The sequence below is a fragment of the Brienomyrus brachyistius genome, chromosome 14, assembly GCF_023856365.1.
Source record: "Brienomyrus brachyistius isolate T26 chromosome 14, BBRACH_0.4, whole genome shotgun sequence".
In the NCBI taxonomy this organism is placed as follows: domain Eukaryota; kingdom Metazoa; phylum Chordata; class Actinopteri; order Osteoglossiformes; family Mormyridae; genus Brienomyrus; species Brienomyrus brachyistius.
This window is the reverse complement of record NC_064546.1, coordinates 11,090,832-11,111,137: the sequence shown is the minus strand read 5'-3', so window position 1 is coordinate 11,111,137 and position 20,306 is coordinate 11,090,832. Positions and strand designations below refer to the sequence as shown.

The window sequence follows — 20,306 nt, the reverse complement described above, 5'->3', positions numbered from 1 at the left end:
AGAAAATGGTGGGGACAGGGGCACGGTTGGAACTGCAGGGATGGAGAGCGAGGCGTCTTTAACTCCTTTCAACAAAACACAGACCGCTTCATTATCCAGTGCTCCCCAGCAAGGCAGCCCCAGTAATACTGAGTGATGTTTAAATTAGTTTACAATTTGCCTTCTCCGCAGCCGGGACGCCCCTTAAGCGGGCGCGCTCAGAAATGTCAGCCGCACTCCCGGCCGCGTAACAAATCGTCGCCCGCGTGTGCCGAGCACCTAATGACTTCAAATTAGCTGCTGTGCGGCTGCCTGACAGTTTGTTACGACTGTTAGTGACACGGCTGCCGTATCACGAGCGATAAATTGGCTGCGGCCCTCTCTGGGAAGAGTGGGCTTCATCAATTTGATTAAAAAATTACTGTACCATAGAAAGCTCGCAGACAAATAACCTACACAAAGGGAGACAGAGTAGCGGCTTTTGCTGGGAGTTGAGGTGGGGGGGAGCAATACTGGTGGGTTTTCTGTTTTTTCTTATTGCCAGCAAGGGTGGGGGTTTTTGCACCCCTGGTTCGAGTAGTGAGACCTGCAATGAGGAAAGTGCTTTTCCATTCGGGAGATGAATCGTGACTCTTTGGGTTCTTTTGGTATGTTTATCTTGTTCTCATCATAAATCCAGGCCAGCTCTCCCCCTATGTGTGGCTCAGAGAGATGTGTGGGCTACAAGGGACGGTGGCAGAGGCAGGCAGGCAGGCCTCCTCCACACAGGCCGGCGAGAAGAGCTCTATGCGGTCTAATCAAACAATCACCCCCCTTCGGTTGGGCAATCACTCTGGGGTGACGTGTGCCAAGCTCTTAGGTTTGTAAACACAGGTGAAAGGATGGATCCCATCCCCTGTGGGGGTGTTTGCGACCCACATTACGGAAATAAAAAACAGGAAGCAGACGCCACCACACCGAGTCACGAGAAGGAATTCAAACAAATGTGAAACAATGCACACAATCTGCCCGCCGCGGCTGCCCCACACTACCCCCCTCCCACCTTTTTCCCCTCGGCAGCCTGACTCCTCTGAGTGTGAAAAAACACGGAAGGAGAACCCCCAGCAGAGAGCAATTCATGTGCCCCCAGCATGGCGACTTTGGTACCTTCTCCCTGGTCATTGGCAGATGCCCCTAGATCTACAGGCCTGGCCTTGGGCAATCTGCTGTGGAGAATCAGAAATAACCTCCCAGTCCAAGTACTCGTGTCCGGGAAAAGGTTGGCACCGCAGTGGGGCTAAGCCCATTATAAACCTTGTGTTCCACTCCCAGCCTGGCGTGGGCCCAGAACCCGCTGGAGTGGAAGTTCGTGGGAATATAATTATAAGGAAAAGGAGACGCCATCCCAAGGCGACCTATTGCTCGAGAGCAGGGCTTTGGAAAGCGTGGCGGCCCTCTCAACTGAACTGGAAGGTTGTTGGTTTGAGTCCCGGGAGGTGTCTCTTAAAGGCGCTGTTGACCGGAATCGCTTTATGTTGCCGTGGCTCTTTGAAATGGACTGTGAGAGAAGGGGGGGTGAGGGGGGGTGAATGCTGTTCATAGAACCCAGTCACACTATTAAAAAGTGGGGCTTTTCTTTGGAAACGTCCTTTTGCGTATCTAATTAGGGAAGCTACCCAAATTTGCCTGAAATACAGAAGCAACTGGATGCCTGTCCATTTTCCTGCCCCCAACCATACCCCCCCCCCCCCCCAACACCCCCCTCGGTGATTAAGCCTTTGCTATTTTATCAGCTGTATCCTATAATCAACTCATAATCGGAAGGCTTCCACTATTCCTCTGTCCTTATTCACTGGCCGCTTCCATTCATGTCAAGAGCGGCAGATTAGAATTGGATGTTCGTTTCAGTGAACAGGCCTGGCTGAGATTAAAAGTAAAAAAAAAAGGAAAAAAAGGGAGGCTTTGTTAAGTAGATTAACGGAAATTCCTCATTCTGTCTGCTGATTCTGCACTGAAGCAAGAAGCAGGACTAAAGGGGCCATTTTCTCATCTCGCTCGGGTGGTGGGTCTCTCCTCCGCTCCCGAAACCGGCCCGCACTGGGCGCGCCTCCGGACAGGAGGAGACAGCTTTCATCTAGCAAAATTCTGGAATTTTTTACTTTTTACTCCACAAATTCTAAAATGGAAGTTCTTCTGCCATTCTTCGTCCCATCTATTTCCGCCAGCCTGTTGTCCAAAGTATTGACTTTTAAACTCTGCATGAAAAACTTACCGCTTTTCTGTGAAATACCAACGTGAATGTATAGTTTGCCTCGATCGATCAGTTTTACATTCCTAATTAACTAATTGTAACATTTAAATCTCTTTATTCCATTTCATCAGACAATATTTTTTTGAATATGTGGCCTGAAAAATCAGGTAAAAAATGTGGCAAATTTGGCCTGAGGTTAAAAACATGCTGGGCTCACTGAAACGTGCTTTGGTATAACATCTGAGAGGTTGGTGGGGGTTTACCTGGGATATGTTTGGCCCAGCCGATGTTGACCACCAGCTCCCGGTCGGCCAGGTCGCAGAGCGTGGTGAGGGCCTTGATGTCGCTGTCGGGGATGGTGGGGTCGGGCATGGCGTAGATCTTCTCTGGCTCGGCCACCAGCAAGTGGGACACAATCTTGTTATCTGCAAGGCAGCCAAAGGGGACTGTATTTGAACGCCAAGGAGAAAACAAAGAAACAAACACATATATATCAAATCATACAATAAGCACAGCTCATCCAGTAATAATGACATTCACAGAGCAATTTATTTTGCTGCCAAAATATAGACATTCTCAATAGGGAATTGCGATGATTAAATAACAACACTGTTACATATTAACTGTCACATATTAAATTACATTAATGTACCTTTACATCATTCATGTTGCGCTAAGTATTCTATAGAAATTCTGTAGGAAGAGCGGCATCCCTGTCCCCTTCCTATAGACTTTGAGAAGGGCCCCAGGCTCACAGCGATATAAACAGTTGTGAAAAATGGATGGATGGATGGATGAGCATAACATGTTTAATGCAGGATGACTTGATGTAAAAACTTGGCTGTTTTGTGCTGTATTGAATTTGTTAAGGGTAAAAAACAAAAGATGAGCACGAGTGAAGTATTTAAAGAGAATGTGCGGATGTACATGGGTCACGGCACCGGGGAGGGCAGTATATCAAAAAAGTACAAAGGGCTAATATGTACCGTAATTGTACTGGGCTAAATGAAGATGTGAGGGCGAGGTGGGGACGCAGGCGGCCAATTAGTACATTAAAACACGTTCACGCCCACCTTTATTCCTTAGCATGCAGGACAGAGGAGGGAGGCAGTATGGCGGATCAATGTGGGCAGCACCCCGTGCTCCCGGGACGCGGGACCCTGCACAGCTATCTCTGGCTAAATCTTATTTAATGTTTCCCTAATTAGAATCAATGCAACCCAATTTTCAACCCTCGCACTTTTGTTATTTGTGATTATAATCAATTGGGGGGGGGGGGACGGACTCCCAGGCACTGCCACAGAAGGCAAACTGAGAGTTTCGGGTCAAAGTGTCGAGGACTTCATTAGGCATAACAATATTTGCGTTTCGAGATCGGGATGCGTAACGCGACGCCTTTAATGAATGATATTTATTAGAAGGATGTAGCAGTAATATGCGGGGTTGCATCTGTATTCCCATTGTTTGTAATACTATTGCTATCCTGAGGCAAATAATGGCAGAAATAAAAGCCTACTTTGCCCATACAGGCTGTCTTACTGAGGAGTTAGAAGTAAAGACAAAATTAAATGGAGGAAGCAGTGGGCAGACAATGAAAAAGCCTTAAAATGAGCCAAAAGAATTTTTTTGTGCTATAATTATTATGATAATGTCTGCAGCGATCACACATAAAAACATATTGTGTTTCATGAGGATATACTGCTATTAAGTTAAAAGGCTTCAGGGAAAGATCTGTTAAGCGTTGCATTTCTGCGCGCTGCGCGGGGCAGTCAGACGGCTTGGGAGACTCGCATTGTGGGTTTGATGTCTTTGCCAGATTGGATTTAATCCGGATTAAGCCCCTTCCCCCCCCCCCGCCCCCCCCTCTTCTCCTGAAACAGGATGGGAAGGAGGTGGAAGCTCTGCTGAGCTTGTAGCATGACTAATGTTAGCAAAATATAATTCACTTTGAGCTTTCGACTTTAATACTACGATTAAAAGAAAAAACATCTGTGTGTGTATATATACATATATACAGACACAGATGATTTTAGATATATATACATATATATATATATATATATATACACACACACACACACACATAAATATGCAGCTGCTACATTGAGTCACAACTGAAATTAGCCTTAATAATTTATTACATTAATAATTTACAGACTGAACTCAGGAGATTTTTTTAACACAGTTTGATCCCGCTTCCAAATGTGACAAAAAAAATGATGAAATCCTATTCCTAAAAATAACACGATATTAACTTAACTCGAAAAAAAGTAACGTGAAACTGAGGAACAACTGTTGTGAAGAAGTGAAGCTGGGTTCTCCGTATACTGCATGCCGCCACCTGCTCGCACCATATTCCTCATAAGGTCTCCTGAGGTGTTTGTGCAAATGTCACGGCTTACTTGGTCTCATTTAATATCAGTAACGAAACAAAATTCAGTGGTGAGAAACAAGATTATGGCTGGTGACTCTTTCCAGTGCTAGCTAAGGTCCTGGAAGGTGCAGGGCGGGGGTATTTTCTTACATGGCTTTTTAGGTGGGAGGGCCAACTGAGGATTCAGGTAGGGGCTGTTTTCGGCGTCTATCCGGCGCTTGTACTTCTGCCGGCCTCCACGTACTCTGTCCAGCCGCACACCTGCAAGAACAAAGACACACTGACACACTTTGCATCAGGATCCCAGGAGACACATTTAAAGGGACGGGCGCAGGACTCTGGTTGTCACGGGCGCGGAGAGCTAACAGAATGTGACCGCTTAAAGGGCAGGGATGCTCGAGTTGCTGGGTAACCTTGATGCATTATCTGCCTGCTGTCAGCAGCTATTTTGTGAATATTCTGAAGAAGAAAACAGGCTTGCTGACAGGAAGTCATAGCAGCCCTTAGCTAGCATCCCACCTCAAACATTACGCATTTAAACTTTAACACTGAGTCGTCACATGTTTTAACGGGAAGGAGCTGATGCCTGCTGCTTGTGTATTCACTCAAACACAAGTCTGAGACAGAAGCATAAATTATTATAAACAATTGTTATACTTTAGTGCTAATGATACACAATACGATTTACTAAAACAAATGATACATTTCGACAGAATTTTTTTTGTTTCGTTATAACGTTAAGATACAAAAACCTCATAAAGGAACCAAACCAGCAGAAGATGGTGTCCAAGTAAAGATTTTCCTTTGGGTTTTCATGACACTGATAAAGTTGGGCTCTTATCTATATTATTAGCATGATACATTGTTTTTCGTAATTGTTAATTACGGTAACATCAATACTTTCCCTGCCTGACAAAAAAATAAAGAAAGGCTATAGGCAGGTAACTCATTGTATCCGCTGAACCGCGGTTGTAAAAAAACACTTCCAATTGTATTTCTTCCCCATTCGGGTGAGAGCAGCACCTTAACGACCCATCTCTCTTTTTTTTTTTAATTAATTGACATACAAAGGAGCCCTAATTTAATTATGCATACCTCTCCCGGGACAGGTGGTTTCCTTGGAAACCGCTTAAAGGTGGTCGCAGAATTAGGGATGTATGTGACAAGCAGCGCGGGCCATGCAAAGCAAAGAGGCGCATTATCAATTAAAGCCTCGGAATCGGCGGCCGCAGAGTTCTGATGAATCAGCACGTCACGCGCTCCCTTTAAACACCTCGCACTGTACGTCCTAACAATGAAAATGCAGCTCCTACATAATTCCATTTGCCATGTACCAGGACTATAGACACCGCAATTACAAATATTCCCATTCAAAATGGTCGCCGTCTGTTTTGTGACAATGCTCCAGAGTAGAAATACCGATTTCTTTTTCAATTGAATAGAAATGTTTTGTCTTTTTAGTTCATAGAAAATGAATGACAATATAATATTCAATAGAATAAATTTTACATTATTCAGGTGCTGCTGTTTGTGAATTGAATTAGTAAATGATTATACAGTTGGATGAAGAATATATTATATTATACATCTTTACTACACAAAAACCCTAATTAAAGTGCAGCTGTTAATTACGATGTCACAGCCGGTGTTTTAACGGCAAGCTAAATCAGCAAATTATTGATAACGCTGAAGACGCAAAGAAGAGCCGCCGACAGGGTCTGCATCGCGCTCCGCGAGACACGTCAGAATAAATCGGATATTAGAGGGCGTCACGTGACCAGGAGAGCGCGATCATTGCGTGGGATGAAAACGCACGACGACAGACACGGCCGGGATGTTGACAGCTGCTCTTATTAACAAGCTCCGGCGGTAACCCAATCTACTGGAGGACCCACTGCTAACAGCAAGGCCAGAGATTTACGCTCCTAATTCACAGCTACGGAGGTGCCTTTGTCCCCTCTTGTAATAGCATCAGTCGAACCCCAGGCGATCCTTATCCCCCGCTGCAAAGTGTGCATCTGTTCACGGACTAATACTAGTGAGATTTATGGGGCTTTTATTAGAGCGATCAAGTTACTAATACCGAAGCCTGAGGTTTCCACCAGTAACTTTACAGTATCCGCGCTGAGGACCTCACTGGGTCGTTTACGCCACGACATTCATGCTAAAGTTCATGCTGTAAATATTACGCAATTCAAAATCGGAGAATGAGAGATTTTTCCCAATATTGAATACAATTATGCAAAATGGCTTTATTTTGAATTAAGCAATGGCACTGATCATAAATAGTTGTTATTTTCTGAACTGTAAATTGTATGCAGGGGAATTTGCTTGGCTCACCTTTACCATGCACAATAACACAATTACAGTAAACCACAATGCTAGAAGGTATAATTACAAGCTGTGCTTCTACCATAAACTGATGTCTACATGTGTCAAATAATCTTTTGTTTTTATAATTTTTTTCTCAATTTATATAGATTTTTTGCAAATACAGTTCTAGTTAAGTCCCTTGTTCAAGCATCACTTCAGGTTACGGATCCGTGTCCTTAACTGCTACGCCTCCTGCTGGCCACGCTGCTGTCCTACTGCTTTGCCTAGCACAACACAGTACAACCAGCGCTTCACCACTTGCCTTATACCCAGCTGAAAAACAGCTATTAAAACTGGCCACTCCACCCAGGAAATAGATCAAACTGGTGAAGGTGTTCTGTGGAAGGAGGGGCAGCAACAACAGCTCATGTGGCTGGGGACAGAGGAACATTCCAGAGCCATGAGCCGAAGCAGCTCCTCGTTTGCAGTGAAGAACGCACAAACAGGAGCGATGGAGCCACGATAAGGTGGAAGGAAGCCAAACACAGCTATAAGCTGGAATGTCCTAGCGACAGTCTGGGAATAGCACAGAAGACCCTTTCCACATTTACCCCCGCTGTTGTCATTTCTCGATATTTTTACCATTTATGCAAATGAAGGGTCATACTTCGGCCACCAGTGTGGGCTTAGAAATAACACATTTATAAGCCACCCTTCTCTTCTGCCATGCTTTCTGCCTGGTGTTACATAGACGTGTACAAAGTTATGGTCATGGTGAAACAGCAGGATGTTTTTCTTGTGGTTTCCCATAAATCTTTGCCCTGTCTTTGAATTCCTCTGCCGCTGTACATACTTAACAAGCAATATAATTAATTAAAGACAAACAAATATAGATTCTTGTCAACACTCCACACTCCCCATGTCTCTTTTTTTTTTTTTTTGCTCAATAGCATAATATGCAAATCACGGGTCCCACGAGCCAATGGTGTTGGGCGATGGCATGACCACAGACTGGCATCACCTGCGAGCACCACGAGAGCAGATTACATTGCTTTAAGATAATAAATAACATGTCCCGCTATTGCCTCAAACATATCTGTTGATTACATATGAACGGCAACATGGCCATTGTGGATGTTTATAGATGTCCTCTCCCTGCCAGGACAAACGCCTGAGGTGGAGTGAATGCCATGCGGCCGTGCAAAAGCGGGGAGGGGGCGGGGGCGGGGGGGGGGGGGGTGAGATGGGGGGGCATGAAGGAAATCCATTTCATCCCGTTATAAATCCCTGCCAGATTACAAGACACTTTACTGCTTTAATTAAGCCCGCAGATAGGCTTTTGTTTGGCGGCGTTAATGCAGATTTTTTTTTTTGCTTTGTTTTAAATGACGCCCCCGCCTCCATTTTTTTTACTACTACGCCACAGATGACTGTAAAAGGCTTACAAGGCTTGTTTTGAATTTCATAGGTGTTGTGGAATCCCGCAAGGCGTCTCCTGGAATTTATAAGGAGCATCCGGAGGCGCGATGGCCACGCGGGACGGCTAATTAACGGGAGACGGCTGGGGATCCCAGTGGCCACACGCATTACCGGGGGTGCTGCTGGGGTGGGGGGAGATGAGGAAGAAGACTAACCCCACCTCTGTAGGTACACTGGGATCCCTTCACACAATTAGCGACACAACTTATTAATGCACATGAGTATAAATATGCATGTCAATTATTTTAACATATGATATAGATATAAATTTCATAAGATGTGTGTGTATACATACATACACACACACACACACACACACACACAGACAGTTTATATAATGATGCATATGTTGAGAAACACTGTCCAGCTTGGGCACATTCTAACGGTATGGATCTGGCATACTGTAGGTTACGAGGTGCCTGGCCATCAGCATGGCCTGGTTATTTTCTTTTTACAAGCCTGAGTTCTGCCTGCCCCCCCCCCCCAGCCCTGTGCCACACGCGCTCCCCATGAGTGTTTAACACGGGGTCTCTCTCTCCGCCGACTTATTTTAAGGACGTGACTCTCTGCGCTTCAGGGTAGCCACCGCCCGCCTTTTGGAGGGGATAGGGGTGGGGGGGTCGCTTCCTGTCCTGAGTGCCCGGTGATACCGCTGACGGGGGGGGGGCCTGTCACTTTGCCTTGCCTTTGCTGCCGTGCTCATGTTCCTCTGCTGCCTAGCCTAATAAAGACCTCTGTGGCCACCTCCGCCTCCCCCCCCCACACCGATAAGACTGCCAGCGATCCGGGAGCAAATGGGCTCCCGCGTCATGTGGAAAAACAAACCCCCCCCCCCCCCACCTTGCCTGGCCTGGCTGGGGCCTCCCGCCTTCTTGGCGCCTTCAAAGGCGGACCTGGCCACTTGGTGGGGAGCTTTAATCAAACCCGTGGCTAAGCTCTGCGATTACGGGCTGCGTGTAAAGGGAGACAGCGGAGGCTAGCGGGAGAGGCCAGACAGCTGCTTCACGCTCCTCACCTCCACAACCCAAATGTCAGCCTGATATTCAGCTAGATGCAGTTTATCCTGCTGCTGCTGTGGCAGCTATCTGCCTCTGCAACGTTCCCGTACCGTGAGGGACAATAGTCACATGTTAATTACCAGTTAATTACAAGGTTTCACACTAATTCTCTTACTAAGAGAGCCAGGACCTTTATCTTATACAGAAATAAATGCTTATAAAGACTGCTGGTGACAGGTCCTAAGCATAAAATAAAAGCATGCATATCTGTGTCTCTGCGTAATTATGACCTAATTTTGTGCTGCAACATCAATATTATATGAGGCTATTGTTCTATTATTGTCTAACGTCAGTTAACACAGGTACAGATTTTTGATGCTAACATTTTTGCTGGAGTTTGCCCATTTCATTATTACAGCAAAAACACACTGAATACTGGCTGGAGTGCTCCCTGTCCCCAGATTGGAGGGCTCCCTGTCCATAGATTGGAGGGCTCCCTGACTCCAGAATGGAGGGCTCCCTGTCCCTAGAATGGAGGGCTCCCTGTCCCTAGAAGGGAGGGCTCCCTGTCCCCAGAATGGACGCTCCCTGACCCCAGAATGAAGCGCTCCCTGACCCCAGAATGGATCGCTCCCTGACCCCAGAATGAAGCACTCCCTGGCCCCAGAATGGATCGCTCCCTGACCCCAGATTGGAGGGCTCCCTGTCCCCAGAATGGAGCGCTCCCTGACCCCAGAATGGATGCTCCCTGACCCCAGAATGGATCGCTCCCTGACCCCAGAATGAAGCACTCCCTGTCCCCAGAATGGATCGCTCCCTGACCCCAGAATGGATCGCTCCCTGACCCCAGATTGGAGATCTCCCTGACCCCAGATTGGAGATCTCCCTGTCCCCAGAATGGACGCTCCCTGACCCCAGATTGGAGATCTCCCTGACGCTCGGAGGGGCTGCACTGCATTCATCTCCGACTGCAGACCGATATGAGAATGCCTGCTCTGAATGGTCTCACACACGTGGCCGGTGGCTCCGCAGCCCTTTGGCTCCACCTCCAATAAGAAGGGGGTGGGCTATGGAGTCCAAACTCAGATCTAGGGGATGGGGACCGATGGTGGTGGTGAGCCATGTGTGGACGGGTTACGGGAGGGAGGGGTTAACGGCATGGTGCCCATGAATCTCCACTAGAGAAGAGAATCAGCCACCATCAGTGTCCCTGCTCCTTTGACTCCTTGGGGTCTCGCATACAGAGATCAATGTCACCTATGTCATTGAAATGAGTTGCAAATTTGTGCTCATATGTGGCTACTAGATCGGACTGTTTAGGGAAATGTAATGTTAAAAGGCCAGGCATCGGCCAAACACAGGTGGTCTGTCCAAACAGGACTTTGTGTCCAGTGTCATTTTAAAAAAGTTTCAGAAGGAAGTTTTGGCATGAATATATATATATATATATCAGTGCTTGGCAGGGATTCGCACCAAAGAGATGATTAAATTATTTGTTACAATGAATGTCACAGCTAAAATCATTTGGCCTTTTCTTAATACGGGTGGCAACTCAGGTGGCACATGCTGAAAAACAAACGCGGGGGAGACCCTAAGAGGCCGGAGGAGAATCCCAGCCTTGGAAGAAGACCTGACTCAGGCCATTTTTCCAGGCCCCCCTTATCCCGCTGCCACAGAGAGTGCTCTTCATAAAGACCCGTCTTAACAACCTCATTTATTTTCCAGAAAATTAACTCACTTTCAGCCCTGATTAATGATTTTAATCTAAATGAATCAAATTAAAAATTGAAAATTATATTTCCAAAGCCCACAAAAAAGGAAAAAGGGAAAAGAGAGAGAGAAAAAAAAGACAATTTCCAGTTAACAAATGAGCCTTCAAACAGCAGAGGGTGACCAGGAGCGGAGTGTGACGCTAATGAAATGTGTCCCGGTCTTACTGCCTGTTCCTACAGGGAGGGGCGGAGAGGGCGAGACCGTGGGATAGACAGGGAATTCGTTACTGGGGGTCATAATGAAATGAAATTGAGCATTTTTAAATGTCTACAAGCCATTGTTACATAACAAGGGAACATTTAATTATACACCTTGCGTTCCCTGTCATATAAAAGAGAACAACATCATAAGTCATTCATAAAAAAAGTATTAAAAGAAATTAAACCCAAAAAAACCAATAATAATAATTTAAAAATATTATTACTATTATTACTATTATTATCATCGTCATTATTATTATTAATAATAATTATAATTATTATTGTTATTATTATTATTATTATTGTTATTATTATTATTTTCCACATTCCGCTTTGAAATAGGTACTGGATGACATTGACTAATTTCATGTATCCTGCCATTCCGGCACATTCCCTGATGTCTTATCGGGTCTCAATGTGAACTCGTCACATGTTTTGCTGACTTAGAGAGAGTGACACGCACAAAGCACTTTAAGGGGGAAAATACTGCTGAATGCCGATATCCCAGCTGGTCCTGATCGGATCACCGCCGGATTCCGCGGCTAAAACGTCCTTCGGATATACGGCGGGCTGTGGGACAGCGGCATCAGAAATGTCATTGTTGTGGCTCAGCCATTGTTCGATATGAGTGTGAGAGAGACTGTGAAGAGACAGGGATTCGGTCTGTAGGTGGGGAAGTAGTTTCTGTGATTTGACTGTGATTTAACATTGGTGTCAGGCAACAGAAAAACAGCATCACTATCACACAGCATCCTCTAAACATCATGGGAAGAATGAGCATTCCTTCCAGCTTCCAGTGGAAGTTTGCACTGCGCTAACTCGGTGCTGCGGTTGGCTTACCGAGACTTCGCTGGCGATGTGGACGATCTGGCAAAGGGAACAGTGGGGAATGTGTCACTTAAAGGTTCTACACTGTATGCCTCAACAGAACCTTTTTTTTTTTTTTTTAAAAAAAAGATTAGAATCAATTAAATCTTTGAAATTAAGTTAATTCTACATTCTTATATAGGTTAATGTAACAGAAAAGTATAGGGTATGTATTACACCTTTGTCTGCAATGAAAATAATTTAAAAATCCAAAATACTGTGATAAAAATGTTACAAACACATCTGGCACATCAGGGTTGCAAGCGTGGTTCATCACGCAGAGATCACGGGCGATCGCGGCCTCCTGGGCAGCGTAGGACTGGGGGGGGGTCGCGGCGGCTTTATGGTAATTGAGTCGCTTGTACGGGGTGGATTTGGACGTCGCCTTTCTTCCGGCCCGACTTAAAGAGAAATAAGCAGGTTGTTATCTCGCCACGCGCAGAGCCTCCCCATTGTTGATTCAATAATGCGAGAGGTCTCTTATCGGTGGCTGGGGGTGACGGATCGGCGGGCCGATACGCGGCGAATTTAACTAAATTTACAGGAGGCTCCGGCGGGTCGAGCTCGGTGAGGAGGCACCGGGCTAATGGGGGTTTAAACATGTGTGTGCGATGGGGGGGAGGGGCGAGTTCACAGCTTCTCCTGAACCTGCTCCATAAGGAACGTCCTACTTGGCCAGACCTCTTCATTCACTTCAGCTGCTGTAGCCTAGTGCATCTACCTTTGTTGTGTCTCATCTTGTGCATCATGCCTTAACCCACGTAACACCCTTGTGGTGCCAATGCACAGGGCCCGTCTTGCATTAAATCATCAAATCACCACCTTCTTTTCTTCTACATATAATAATCACCAGGCCCACAGCTCTGGGGGGGGGGGAATTATGGAATTAGGTGTAGTAGGTCAGCAACTAACATTCAAGCATCTTCGAATCTTTGAATCACCATAAGGCAGGGGTACGCTCTGGACTGACAACGACAGAACCAGACACAAATTCTTTGGATGCTATAGGGCTTTTCATTTTCATGATGTTTCTTTAACTTTTGTTTTATATCGACAATGGCAGAACCAAAACTAAAACGTCGCTCGCTTTTCTCCACCGCGACGCCCGTCGTGTCACCCGGACTGGACTGCCACGCGAAATGGGGGTGAACAGAGAGAAGGGAGAAGGTGACAGAAAGAGAGGGAGGGAGAAAGAGAGAGAGGGAGAGACAGGGGGAGTGGGAGCACGTGTCCGGTGCGGTGAGATCAAAAGGAGCCGATTTCTGCCTTCATGACGACTGACGGGCGATTAAATTAAAACAGATCAGCGGTGCAGGGAGCAGGCAGGTGGCTGTCGGCCGCCGTCCTGCAGGCGGGCGCTAAATCGCCGCTGAGATAGAGGACCTTCCCTTCCTGTTGCCACACTTACAGATCAAACAGTGACAAATGAGATGTTACTGCTCTTGTGAAGCAAGGCTACAATCTGTCAAAGTACAACATAATTTGCGGCATGACACAGCACCCGCCCCCCCACCCCCCACCCCCCCGCCCCCAAAGTCTGTATGTGGCCAGTCCAGCACAGTCGCATCCTCTTAAGGCAGCGCTGATGGTTCCCCCCCCCCCCCTCTCTAACTCTCCCAGGATCCCACTCAGCACGGTTTCCTGTTGATGTTTTATCTAGGGAAAATACACGGTCTCCTCAAAGCCCTGTGTTCCTGCACCCTATGCGTGTGTGTTCGTTTATACATGTGCTTGTGTGTGTGTGTGCATGCGTTTGTGCATGTACGCATGCGTTTGTGTGTGTGTGCATGCGTTTGTGCATGTATGCATGCGTTTCTGTGTGTGTGCATGCGTTTGTGTGTGTGGCTGGTAGCCTGCCAAATGTAATGGAATTACTGATCCATTAATGTAATTATTGTCGCAACAAAGACATGCCAGTGACCCATTTTCTCCAGATCTGTGATTGCCCTGACTGTAGGCGCTCTCTTTAGCACCATGTATTAGTCCCGTTTACTAGCCAGGGGGCCAAGCTGCAGCCACAGGGACCCGAACAGCGGCTGCTGGTTTGCAGGTGGGCTCAGCGTCAGTGAGACCTGGCTCTGGTTAGAATAAAGTCTCGTCCGTAACCGGGTCCGGCTAGGAGGGTCAACGTGTGTCGGACAACGAGCAAGAAACAGGAGGAAAATATGGCCTCGACATTGAGGGGCCCCACCCGGGAAGCGGCAGAGGGGAGCATGGCCCCTGAGACTGAGGGGCCCCACCCGGGAAGCAGCAGAAAGGAGCGTGGTCCCTGAGACTGAGGGGCCCCTCCTGGGGAGCAGTGGGCCATATAAACGGGGTCTCCCCAACTCAGCCATTGCTCAAGACTAAATTATACAAATGAACTTTATTTTCATTCTCAAGCACCTTCTCACAAGAATTCCCAGTCATCTCTGAAAGGAACCATATTCCAAAACTCCTCAAACTTATGTCAAACCATAAAAAGTCCTCTATGCTCAATCAGACAGCCTTTAACTGGATTAGTCAATTTCAATGCAATAAATTTAAAAAAAAGAATTCAAATGGGACGCCATTAATTTTGCAATGACATGAGGTAAGGGCTTAATTGGATGGACAGAAGGCAAGACGATAATGTGTGCATGCAAGCCTTTGTGTGTGTCATGTGCGTAATATAGGTGTCATGTGCGTAATACAACTTCAAATATACAAATGTGTAGAATTATTTCTGTGACTGCAAAACGGCGTACAAAATTTACAGACAAAATGAATGATTTCTTGGAGAATGGCACCAGTGTATAGATAGCATCTTTTAAAGAGCTTGTACAACGTAAAAAAATATGTTTTTTCTTAGCCATGTTAATCACTGGGGAGCTTGTGGGTCAGGGGCAATTCTAGGATTTTTTCAGGTAGGAGGCATAAGCCAGAATTCATACAGAGGGGCCAACTGTATCATTAGTCAATGACAGTTTTGAATCGGTGAGTGACAAGGGAGGGGGCACTCAGGGGTCCAATCAGGGGCCCAATCACCTTTCAGCTGGGACCAGTGTCCCTGTGGTCCTGCTGCAAAGGGTCCAGGACCAGGAGCTCAGAAAGAAGATTTTAGCTCTTTTTTCCCAGAATTCTTGGGGTGTCTGTTTTTTCTTTAACTGGGCTACAAAAGAATGGCTGCAGGAAGAGGAGGATGAGGCAGCTTGGGGGGAGGAGTGGTGGGGGGGGGCGGGTCAAAACGTCCACACTGCTGTGGTCAAAGCGTAACCTCTTTAGTCTCAGAAAATCAAACTACTTTGAAGTGACTGCATCAGAAATAGCCACAGCTATACCATCCATTAACAGAACCACAACTATTACAACCTTTAAAAGAAATTCACAAGATCAGTGACTGATCGAGAAAAACCAAAACAATACAATGGTCTTTAATTTTTTTGCCCCCAAGGCTGCAAAAATGAACTGAAGTTGCCCATAATGGACAGCGTCTGTACTCACGTTCTACATAAAGAGTTATTCAGCGAGTTTTATATGCAGTGAATTTAGCAGCTGTAGTGGGTATGAGATGGTGGGGTAGGGTGTGGGGGGGGGGTCTTTCACCAAACACAGGGTGGCAGGACAGTACCCTGTCAGTGAGCCTCCACCACCCCCAAACACTCAAACTGTGCCCAGGAACTGCCAAAAGCATATCTGAAATGACCCCTGGGGGAGGGCTGGGCTGGGGTGTGATTCTGCTGCTTGAGTCACTGGACCTCATCCTCGTATTTTACATTTAATGTATTTAGCAGCGGCTTTTATCCGATGGAACGTACAATTGAAAAAAAGTTCCTTGCTCAGGGGCCCAAAGCTGAAATCACTCTGCTGATCCTGGGATTTGAACCAACGACCTTCCAATCACAGGCTCAGTAAACTGAGCCGCACCCCACCCAAGCAAAAAAGGAAGGAAAAACACTTCCATATGCAAATTTGTTACCCAAATGGCCCAGTAATATTAAGTAATACATTCTTAGGTGTAGGACGCAGAGATGTGCGCGTGTGCGGCTATGCGATGTGCTCATCTCCATGGCAACTGTACCAGCTGGACATAGGATTCGGCAGCAGAGACCAAGTCAGCAGCCAGGATGCTGAAGGACCATGGAACCGACGAGCGGAAGGTCACCACACACTTTCGAACATGAAGAGTAGGGGGAGAGACCACTTCCCTTCTGTGTGGAGAGCGGAACGTACCGCCTAACGACCGAGCAACATCTCTGGGGTGCAGCAGACAAAGGAAACCCAGAGCCAAGCGAGGGATGTGTTTCTGCCCCAAACAGCACATGGGTTGGGAGTAAGCAGGACGTGGAACATGGTGTTTAGGCCTGACCGGTTACTCCTGTCTGTCAGGAATGGCCACCGCCAGCTTCTGTTGACATGACGCATGCCATTTTCCCCTGGTGCAGTTTTTGCATTAAGGTCACCTGATTCCTGTCCACCAATGAGGTCGTAAGGACGCAGTTCTGGGGGGGGGGGGGGGTGATGTAATAAAGCACCACCTGTATTATTATGACTATATTATTTCATTCTTCACTTCTTCTATGGAGATGTCCCGGCTTGGTTTATGAGGAACCTTCCGGAAACATCGCGGCTGGTCTCAGCAGGAGAGCGCTACCGGAGAAGTTCTCCAGGGACCCCCCAGCAGTGGCGGCCGCCGCCCGGAGCAGCATCAAGCCAGAACCGCGGCTCCTCGCCAAGACACTTTCGGGCGAAACCTTCCTCAATTAAGGGGTAAAGTGTCACTGAGGATCCTCCACCACCAGCCTGCCCTCATGCTGGGGAATTAGGGAAATGAGGGGGGGTCTCAAAGACTCCCCCCCCAGCACATAAGATGGGTGGGCCGCCAGCTGTTCCTACAATTTACTGACAAGTGGTTCTGGGTGGGTGAGGATGGCAAACAAATAAACAAGCAAAACAAACAAACAAACAAACGCATAAATAATGTGGCCCTGAGTCAGCGGCATGTGAGACTGGCGGCCTTCCAAACACGCGCCCCTCCTGATTCGAATTCAGCACTCAGACCCCCACATTCCCGCTAGCTTACTCACATGCCTGAAGATGCCATTTAATTCTGAAGAGCAGGCACTGGGGAGAAGGAGGAAGGCCATGGAGGAGGAGGATGGAGGCGTGGGGCAGCCTCGACCCCCCCCACCCCCACCCTACCTTCTGCTGCCGTGTTAGACGCGCCCGTCGATGCGCCCGCCTGACCTTTACTATTCACCGCATGGCCTTGGCAATTACCAATTACCGCTCGTTAATGCCCTAATTAGGTATGTCGTTTTAGGCAGCGCCAGAGGGGATACACTAAATAAGGTGCCGGCAATGGTGGGGGGGTCGATCACTATTGCATGCCCTACACACCCTGCCCCAAGTCTTAGCTATCGAACCAGATGAGGAGAAATGGGGGGAGGGTCATCTACAGTGGGATGCTGGATGCACACGCGACACGCCGCACACCCCTGTTCCCCGTATGACCCGGACCCCCCCTTTGTGAATGGGACACGCCGCAATGCCGACGTCATTATTAAATTCCAAGCTGTGGGTAGGAGCCCAAATCTGGCTTGTTCAGAGCCTAATCTCATTTAGGGTTTAGGAAGAGCTATATGTTTTTATACATTTTGCCAATACAGCTACGATATGTAGTTATATTAAATGCTTCGATTTGAAATCCCTTCCAAATAGGATCTGACTAAATTTAAACGATAATAATAAAAAAATGATTGCTTATTTTTTTGGGCTTTACTTCTGTTGGCCAAAAAAAATCCCCCTTTAAGCCAAATGTTTAATACAGGATTACGCACGCAGAGATTTGGCCGCGCAGGCTTCTGGGGGGACGGCTACGCGGGTCCACAGCACACGACCCTGTCGTCCTTTTGTCTCGCACTGCTTAGCGTGCTGATGCCACTTTCAGATGGGGCCGCGGCCTCGGGACATGTGACCGTGGGGCGTCAGGAGCTCCGAGACCTACGGCATCCTTTGGGGGTGGGGGAATGAGAGAGAAGGCCGGCGGTCTCAGTCGTCATGGGGGCCGCCAGTCACTCGCGACGTGATAATGAGTCTGCTGCCATGCTCACATGTGACAGTGTCAAATGGCGCGGCAACTTATATGCTCTGTGTAAAGGAAAAAAATCCACTTCCCTACAGGGTCGTAGGTTCCGGAGCCTATCCTGGAAGCTACTGGTGATAGACAGGGAATAATCCATGATGGGGTACCAAACCAACACAGGGTAATACACACACACACACACCAGGTTTGTAATTATAACTTTGTGGGGACTCTCCAAAAATGGTCCTCACAACGTCAAAATGACGTTGGTCCCCACAATGTAATATGAACCTAATGCACACACGCGACTCCAATCTGCGCTGCTGAACAAGAGCCTGCTTCCCAAACACTATCTGATGTTGTCTGCAGCCACACTGATAGGGTCGTCGAATGCCCCCAATCTCAAGCCCCCCCATCAGAGACCCCCCCCAGGCAGTGTGGGAGCCTACACCGCTGGCTTTGGTGCCCTAATGGCGCCGAGAGCTTTGCTCACACCAATATGACAGAGAGAACTAAAAAAGTGTGACATTTAGGAAAACAGGAAGAGGGCATTTCCAGGGCTGAAAGTGGGACAGGGGCGCAGATGAGGGCCTCCGCATAATCGGCACCCCCTGAGGATCCATGAAAGAAGGGGGCTCTAATTTAGTGGTGGAGCGAGGAGGGGGGAAGGTGCGAGGGAGAGAGGGTGGTATCAGTTCCGTACGCGGCCTAGCCTGACGCTCCCGGCCCCCACCGCGTGACGCCGTTGCGTAATCAGGGACCCCGGGCACCTGACAACAAGATGATTTATGATTTATGCTCCTGATCAGAGAAAGAAGCGAACCAGACTGAGGCAGGGTGGCCAATGGAAGGGACTCACACATCTTTGTGGATGTGTTGTGTGAGCGCACGCGCTTGTACTTGTGAGACTGACAGGTCTGGGTGGGGGGCCGGGGGGGGGGGGGGGCGGGCGCCACGTTTGAGACAGATGCTCTCCGCGGGGCTGTCGGCTCTGCACCTCCGCGTCGCTCTCGCTTTTTCTCTGTCCGCTGCCATCACTTCTTCTGTCTGTCCGCGTCTCCAAGCGCTACCCCTGCAGTCAGCAGCTGTGCGGTAATATAATAATGTCAAAGAGAACGGGGAGGGTCCCAGTGGGGGGAACAGACAGGCCGAAAAGAGCACGAGGTGGGGTTTTGATGACCAGTGGTCATAGTTCACAGATATGCCAGATTATGCAGGTGATGCTAATGTCGTCAATTAAAACGCAAACGGTCAACTTTTTTGTTGGATGAAAATTCTTATTAAAAATAAATGAATGAAGAAATGAATGGCCATTAAAATAATCAATTATACGTAAGTTAATTTGTTGAAATTCCATCTCTAAAGTATTGTGAACGAGAATATTTGGTCATTTGGGAATATTTTGTTGACATGGGTGGAAGGAAGTTATGCCACAAAGTCCTACTGTCCCACTGATCCCAGGCCTGTAAAGAGGCTCCCACACCTGGTCTCTATCACCGTACCCCCCCATTTCATGCTGTACGAGTGAAAGAATCTTCTCCAACCCTTTTCTCAATAACCTCTCGCAATTCGCAGCTGCACAATGCTACAGGAGATCTATGTACAAGCTCCGACTTCCAGACATCGAACAACTAACAGAACTGAACTAACCAGACTGAAATATCTCAGGCAATGAAAAAGCCCATAATGTTGGAGCAAATGAAGATAATAAATAATAGAAGACAGAACATTCTGGAAAAATGGAGCTTGACGTGAACTAGGGAGCACAAAATAAATAATAATAATAATAATAATAAATAATAATAATAATAATGACGATGATGTGGCAGGCAAACAAAAATACGGTTTTACTATATACAACCTAGAGCCAAAGATGATTTACAAATAACGCATCTGTACAATTTCGAATTGAAATGAACTGAATGAACTGAAATGTTCTCTGAGGAACAGTTCATACTTAATTTCTACATATGTTAAAACCTAAAAGAACCTTAAGACAGTACATGTAAACACACGTTGTGCATTTCTGTTTGGAGATTTTGATTGTTCA

At 47.1% G+C, this 20,306-nt stretch overlaps 1 protein-coding gene across 13 annotated transcripts in view; it reads right to left on the bottom strand.

Annotated features, from left to right (window-relative positions):
- esrrga (estrogen-related receptor gamma a) overlaps window positions 1-20,306 on the bottom strand; it is a 151,245-nt gene that overhangs the window by 23,693 nt on the left and 107,246 nt on the right. For 6 of the 13 annotated variants that reach the window (XM_048975543.1, XM_048975542.1, XM_048975541.1 and 3 more), the window contains 2 exons: window positions 4,734-4,844; window positions 2,473-2,655 (listed from right to left, as the gene is read on the bottom strand). In XM_048975543.1, the coding sequence (XP_048831500.1) occupies window positions 2,473-2,655; window positions 4,734-4,844 (294 nt within the window). Of the gene's footprint in view, window positions 1-2,472; window positions 2,656-4,733; window positions 4,845-12,186; window positions 12,214-20,306 lie in introns of all 13 variants that reach the window. The other 7 variants (XM_048975537.1, XM_048975531.1, XM_048975532.1 and 4 more) reach the window with 3 other exon arrangements.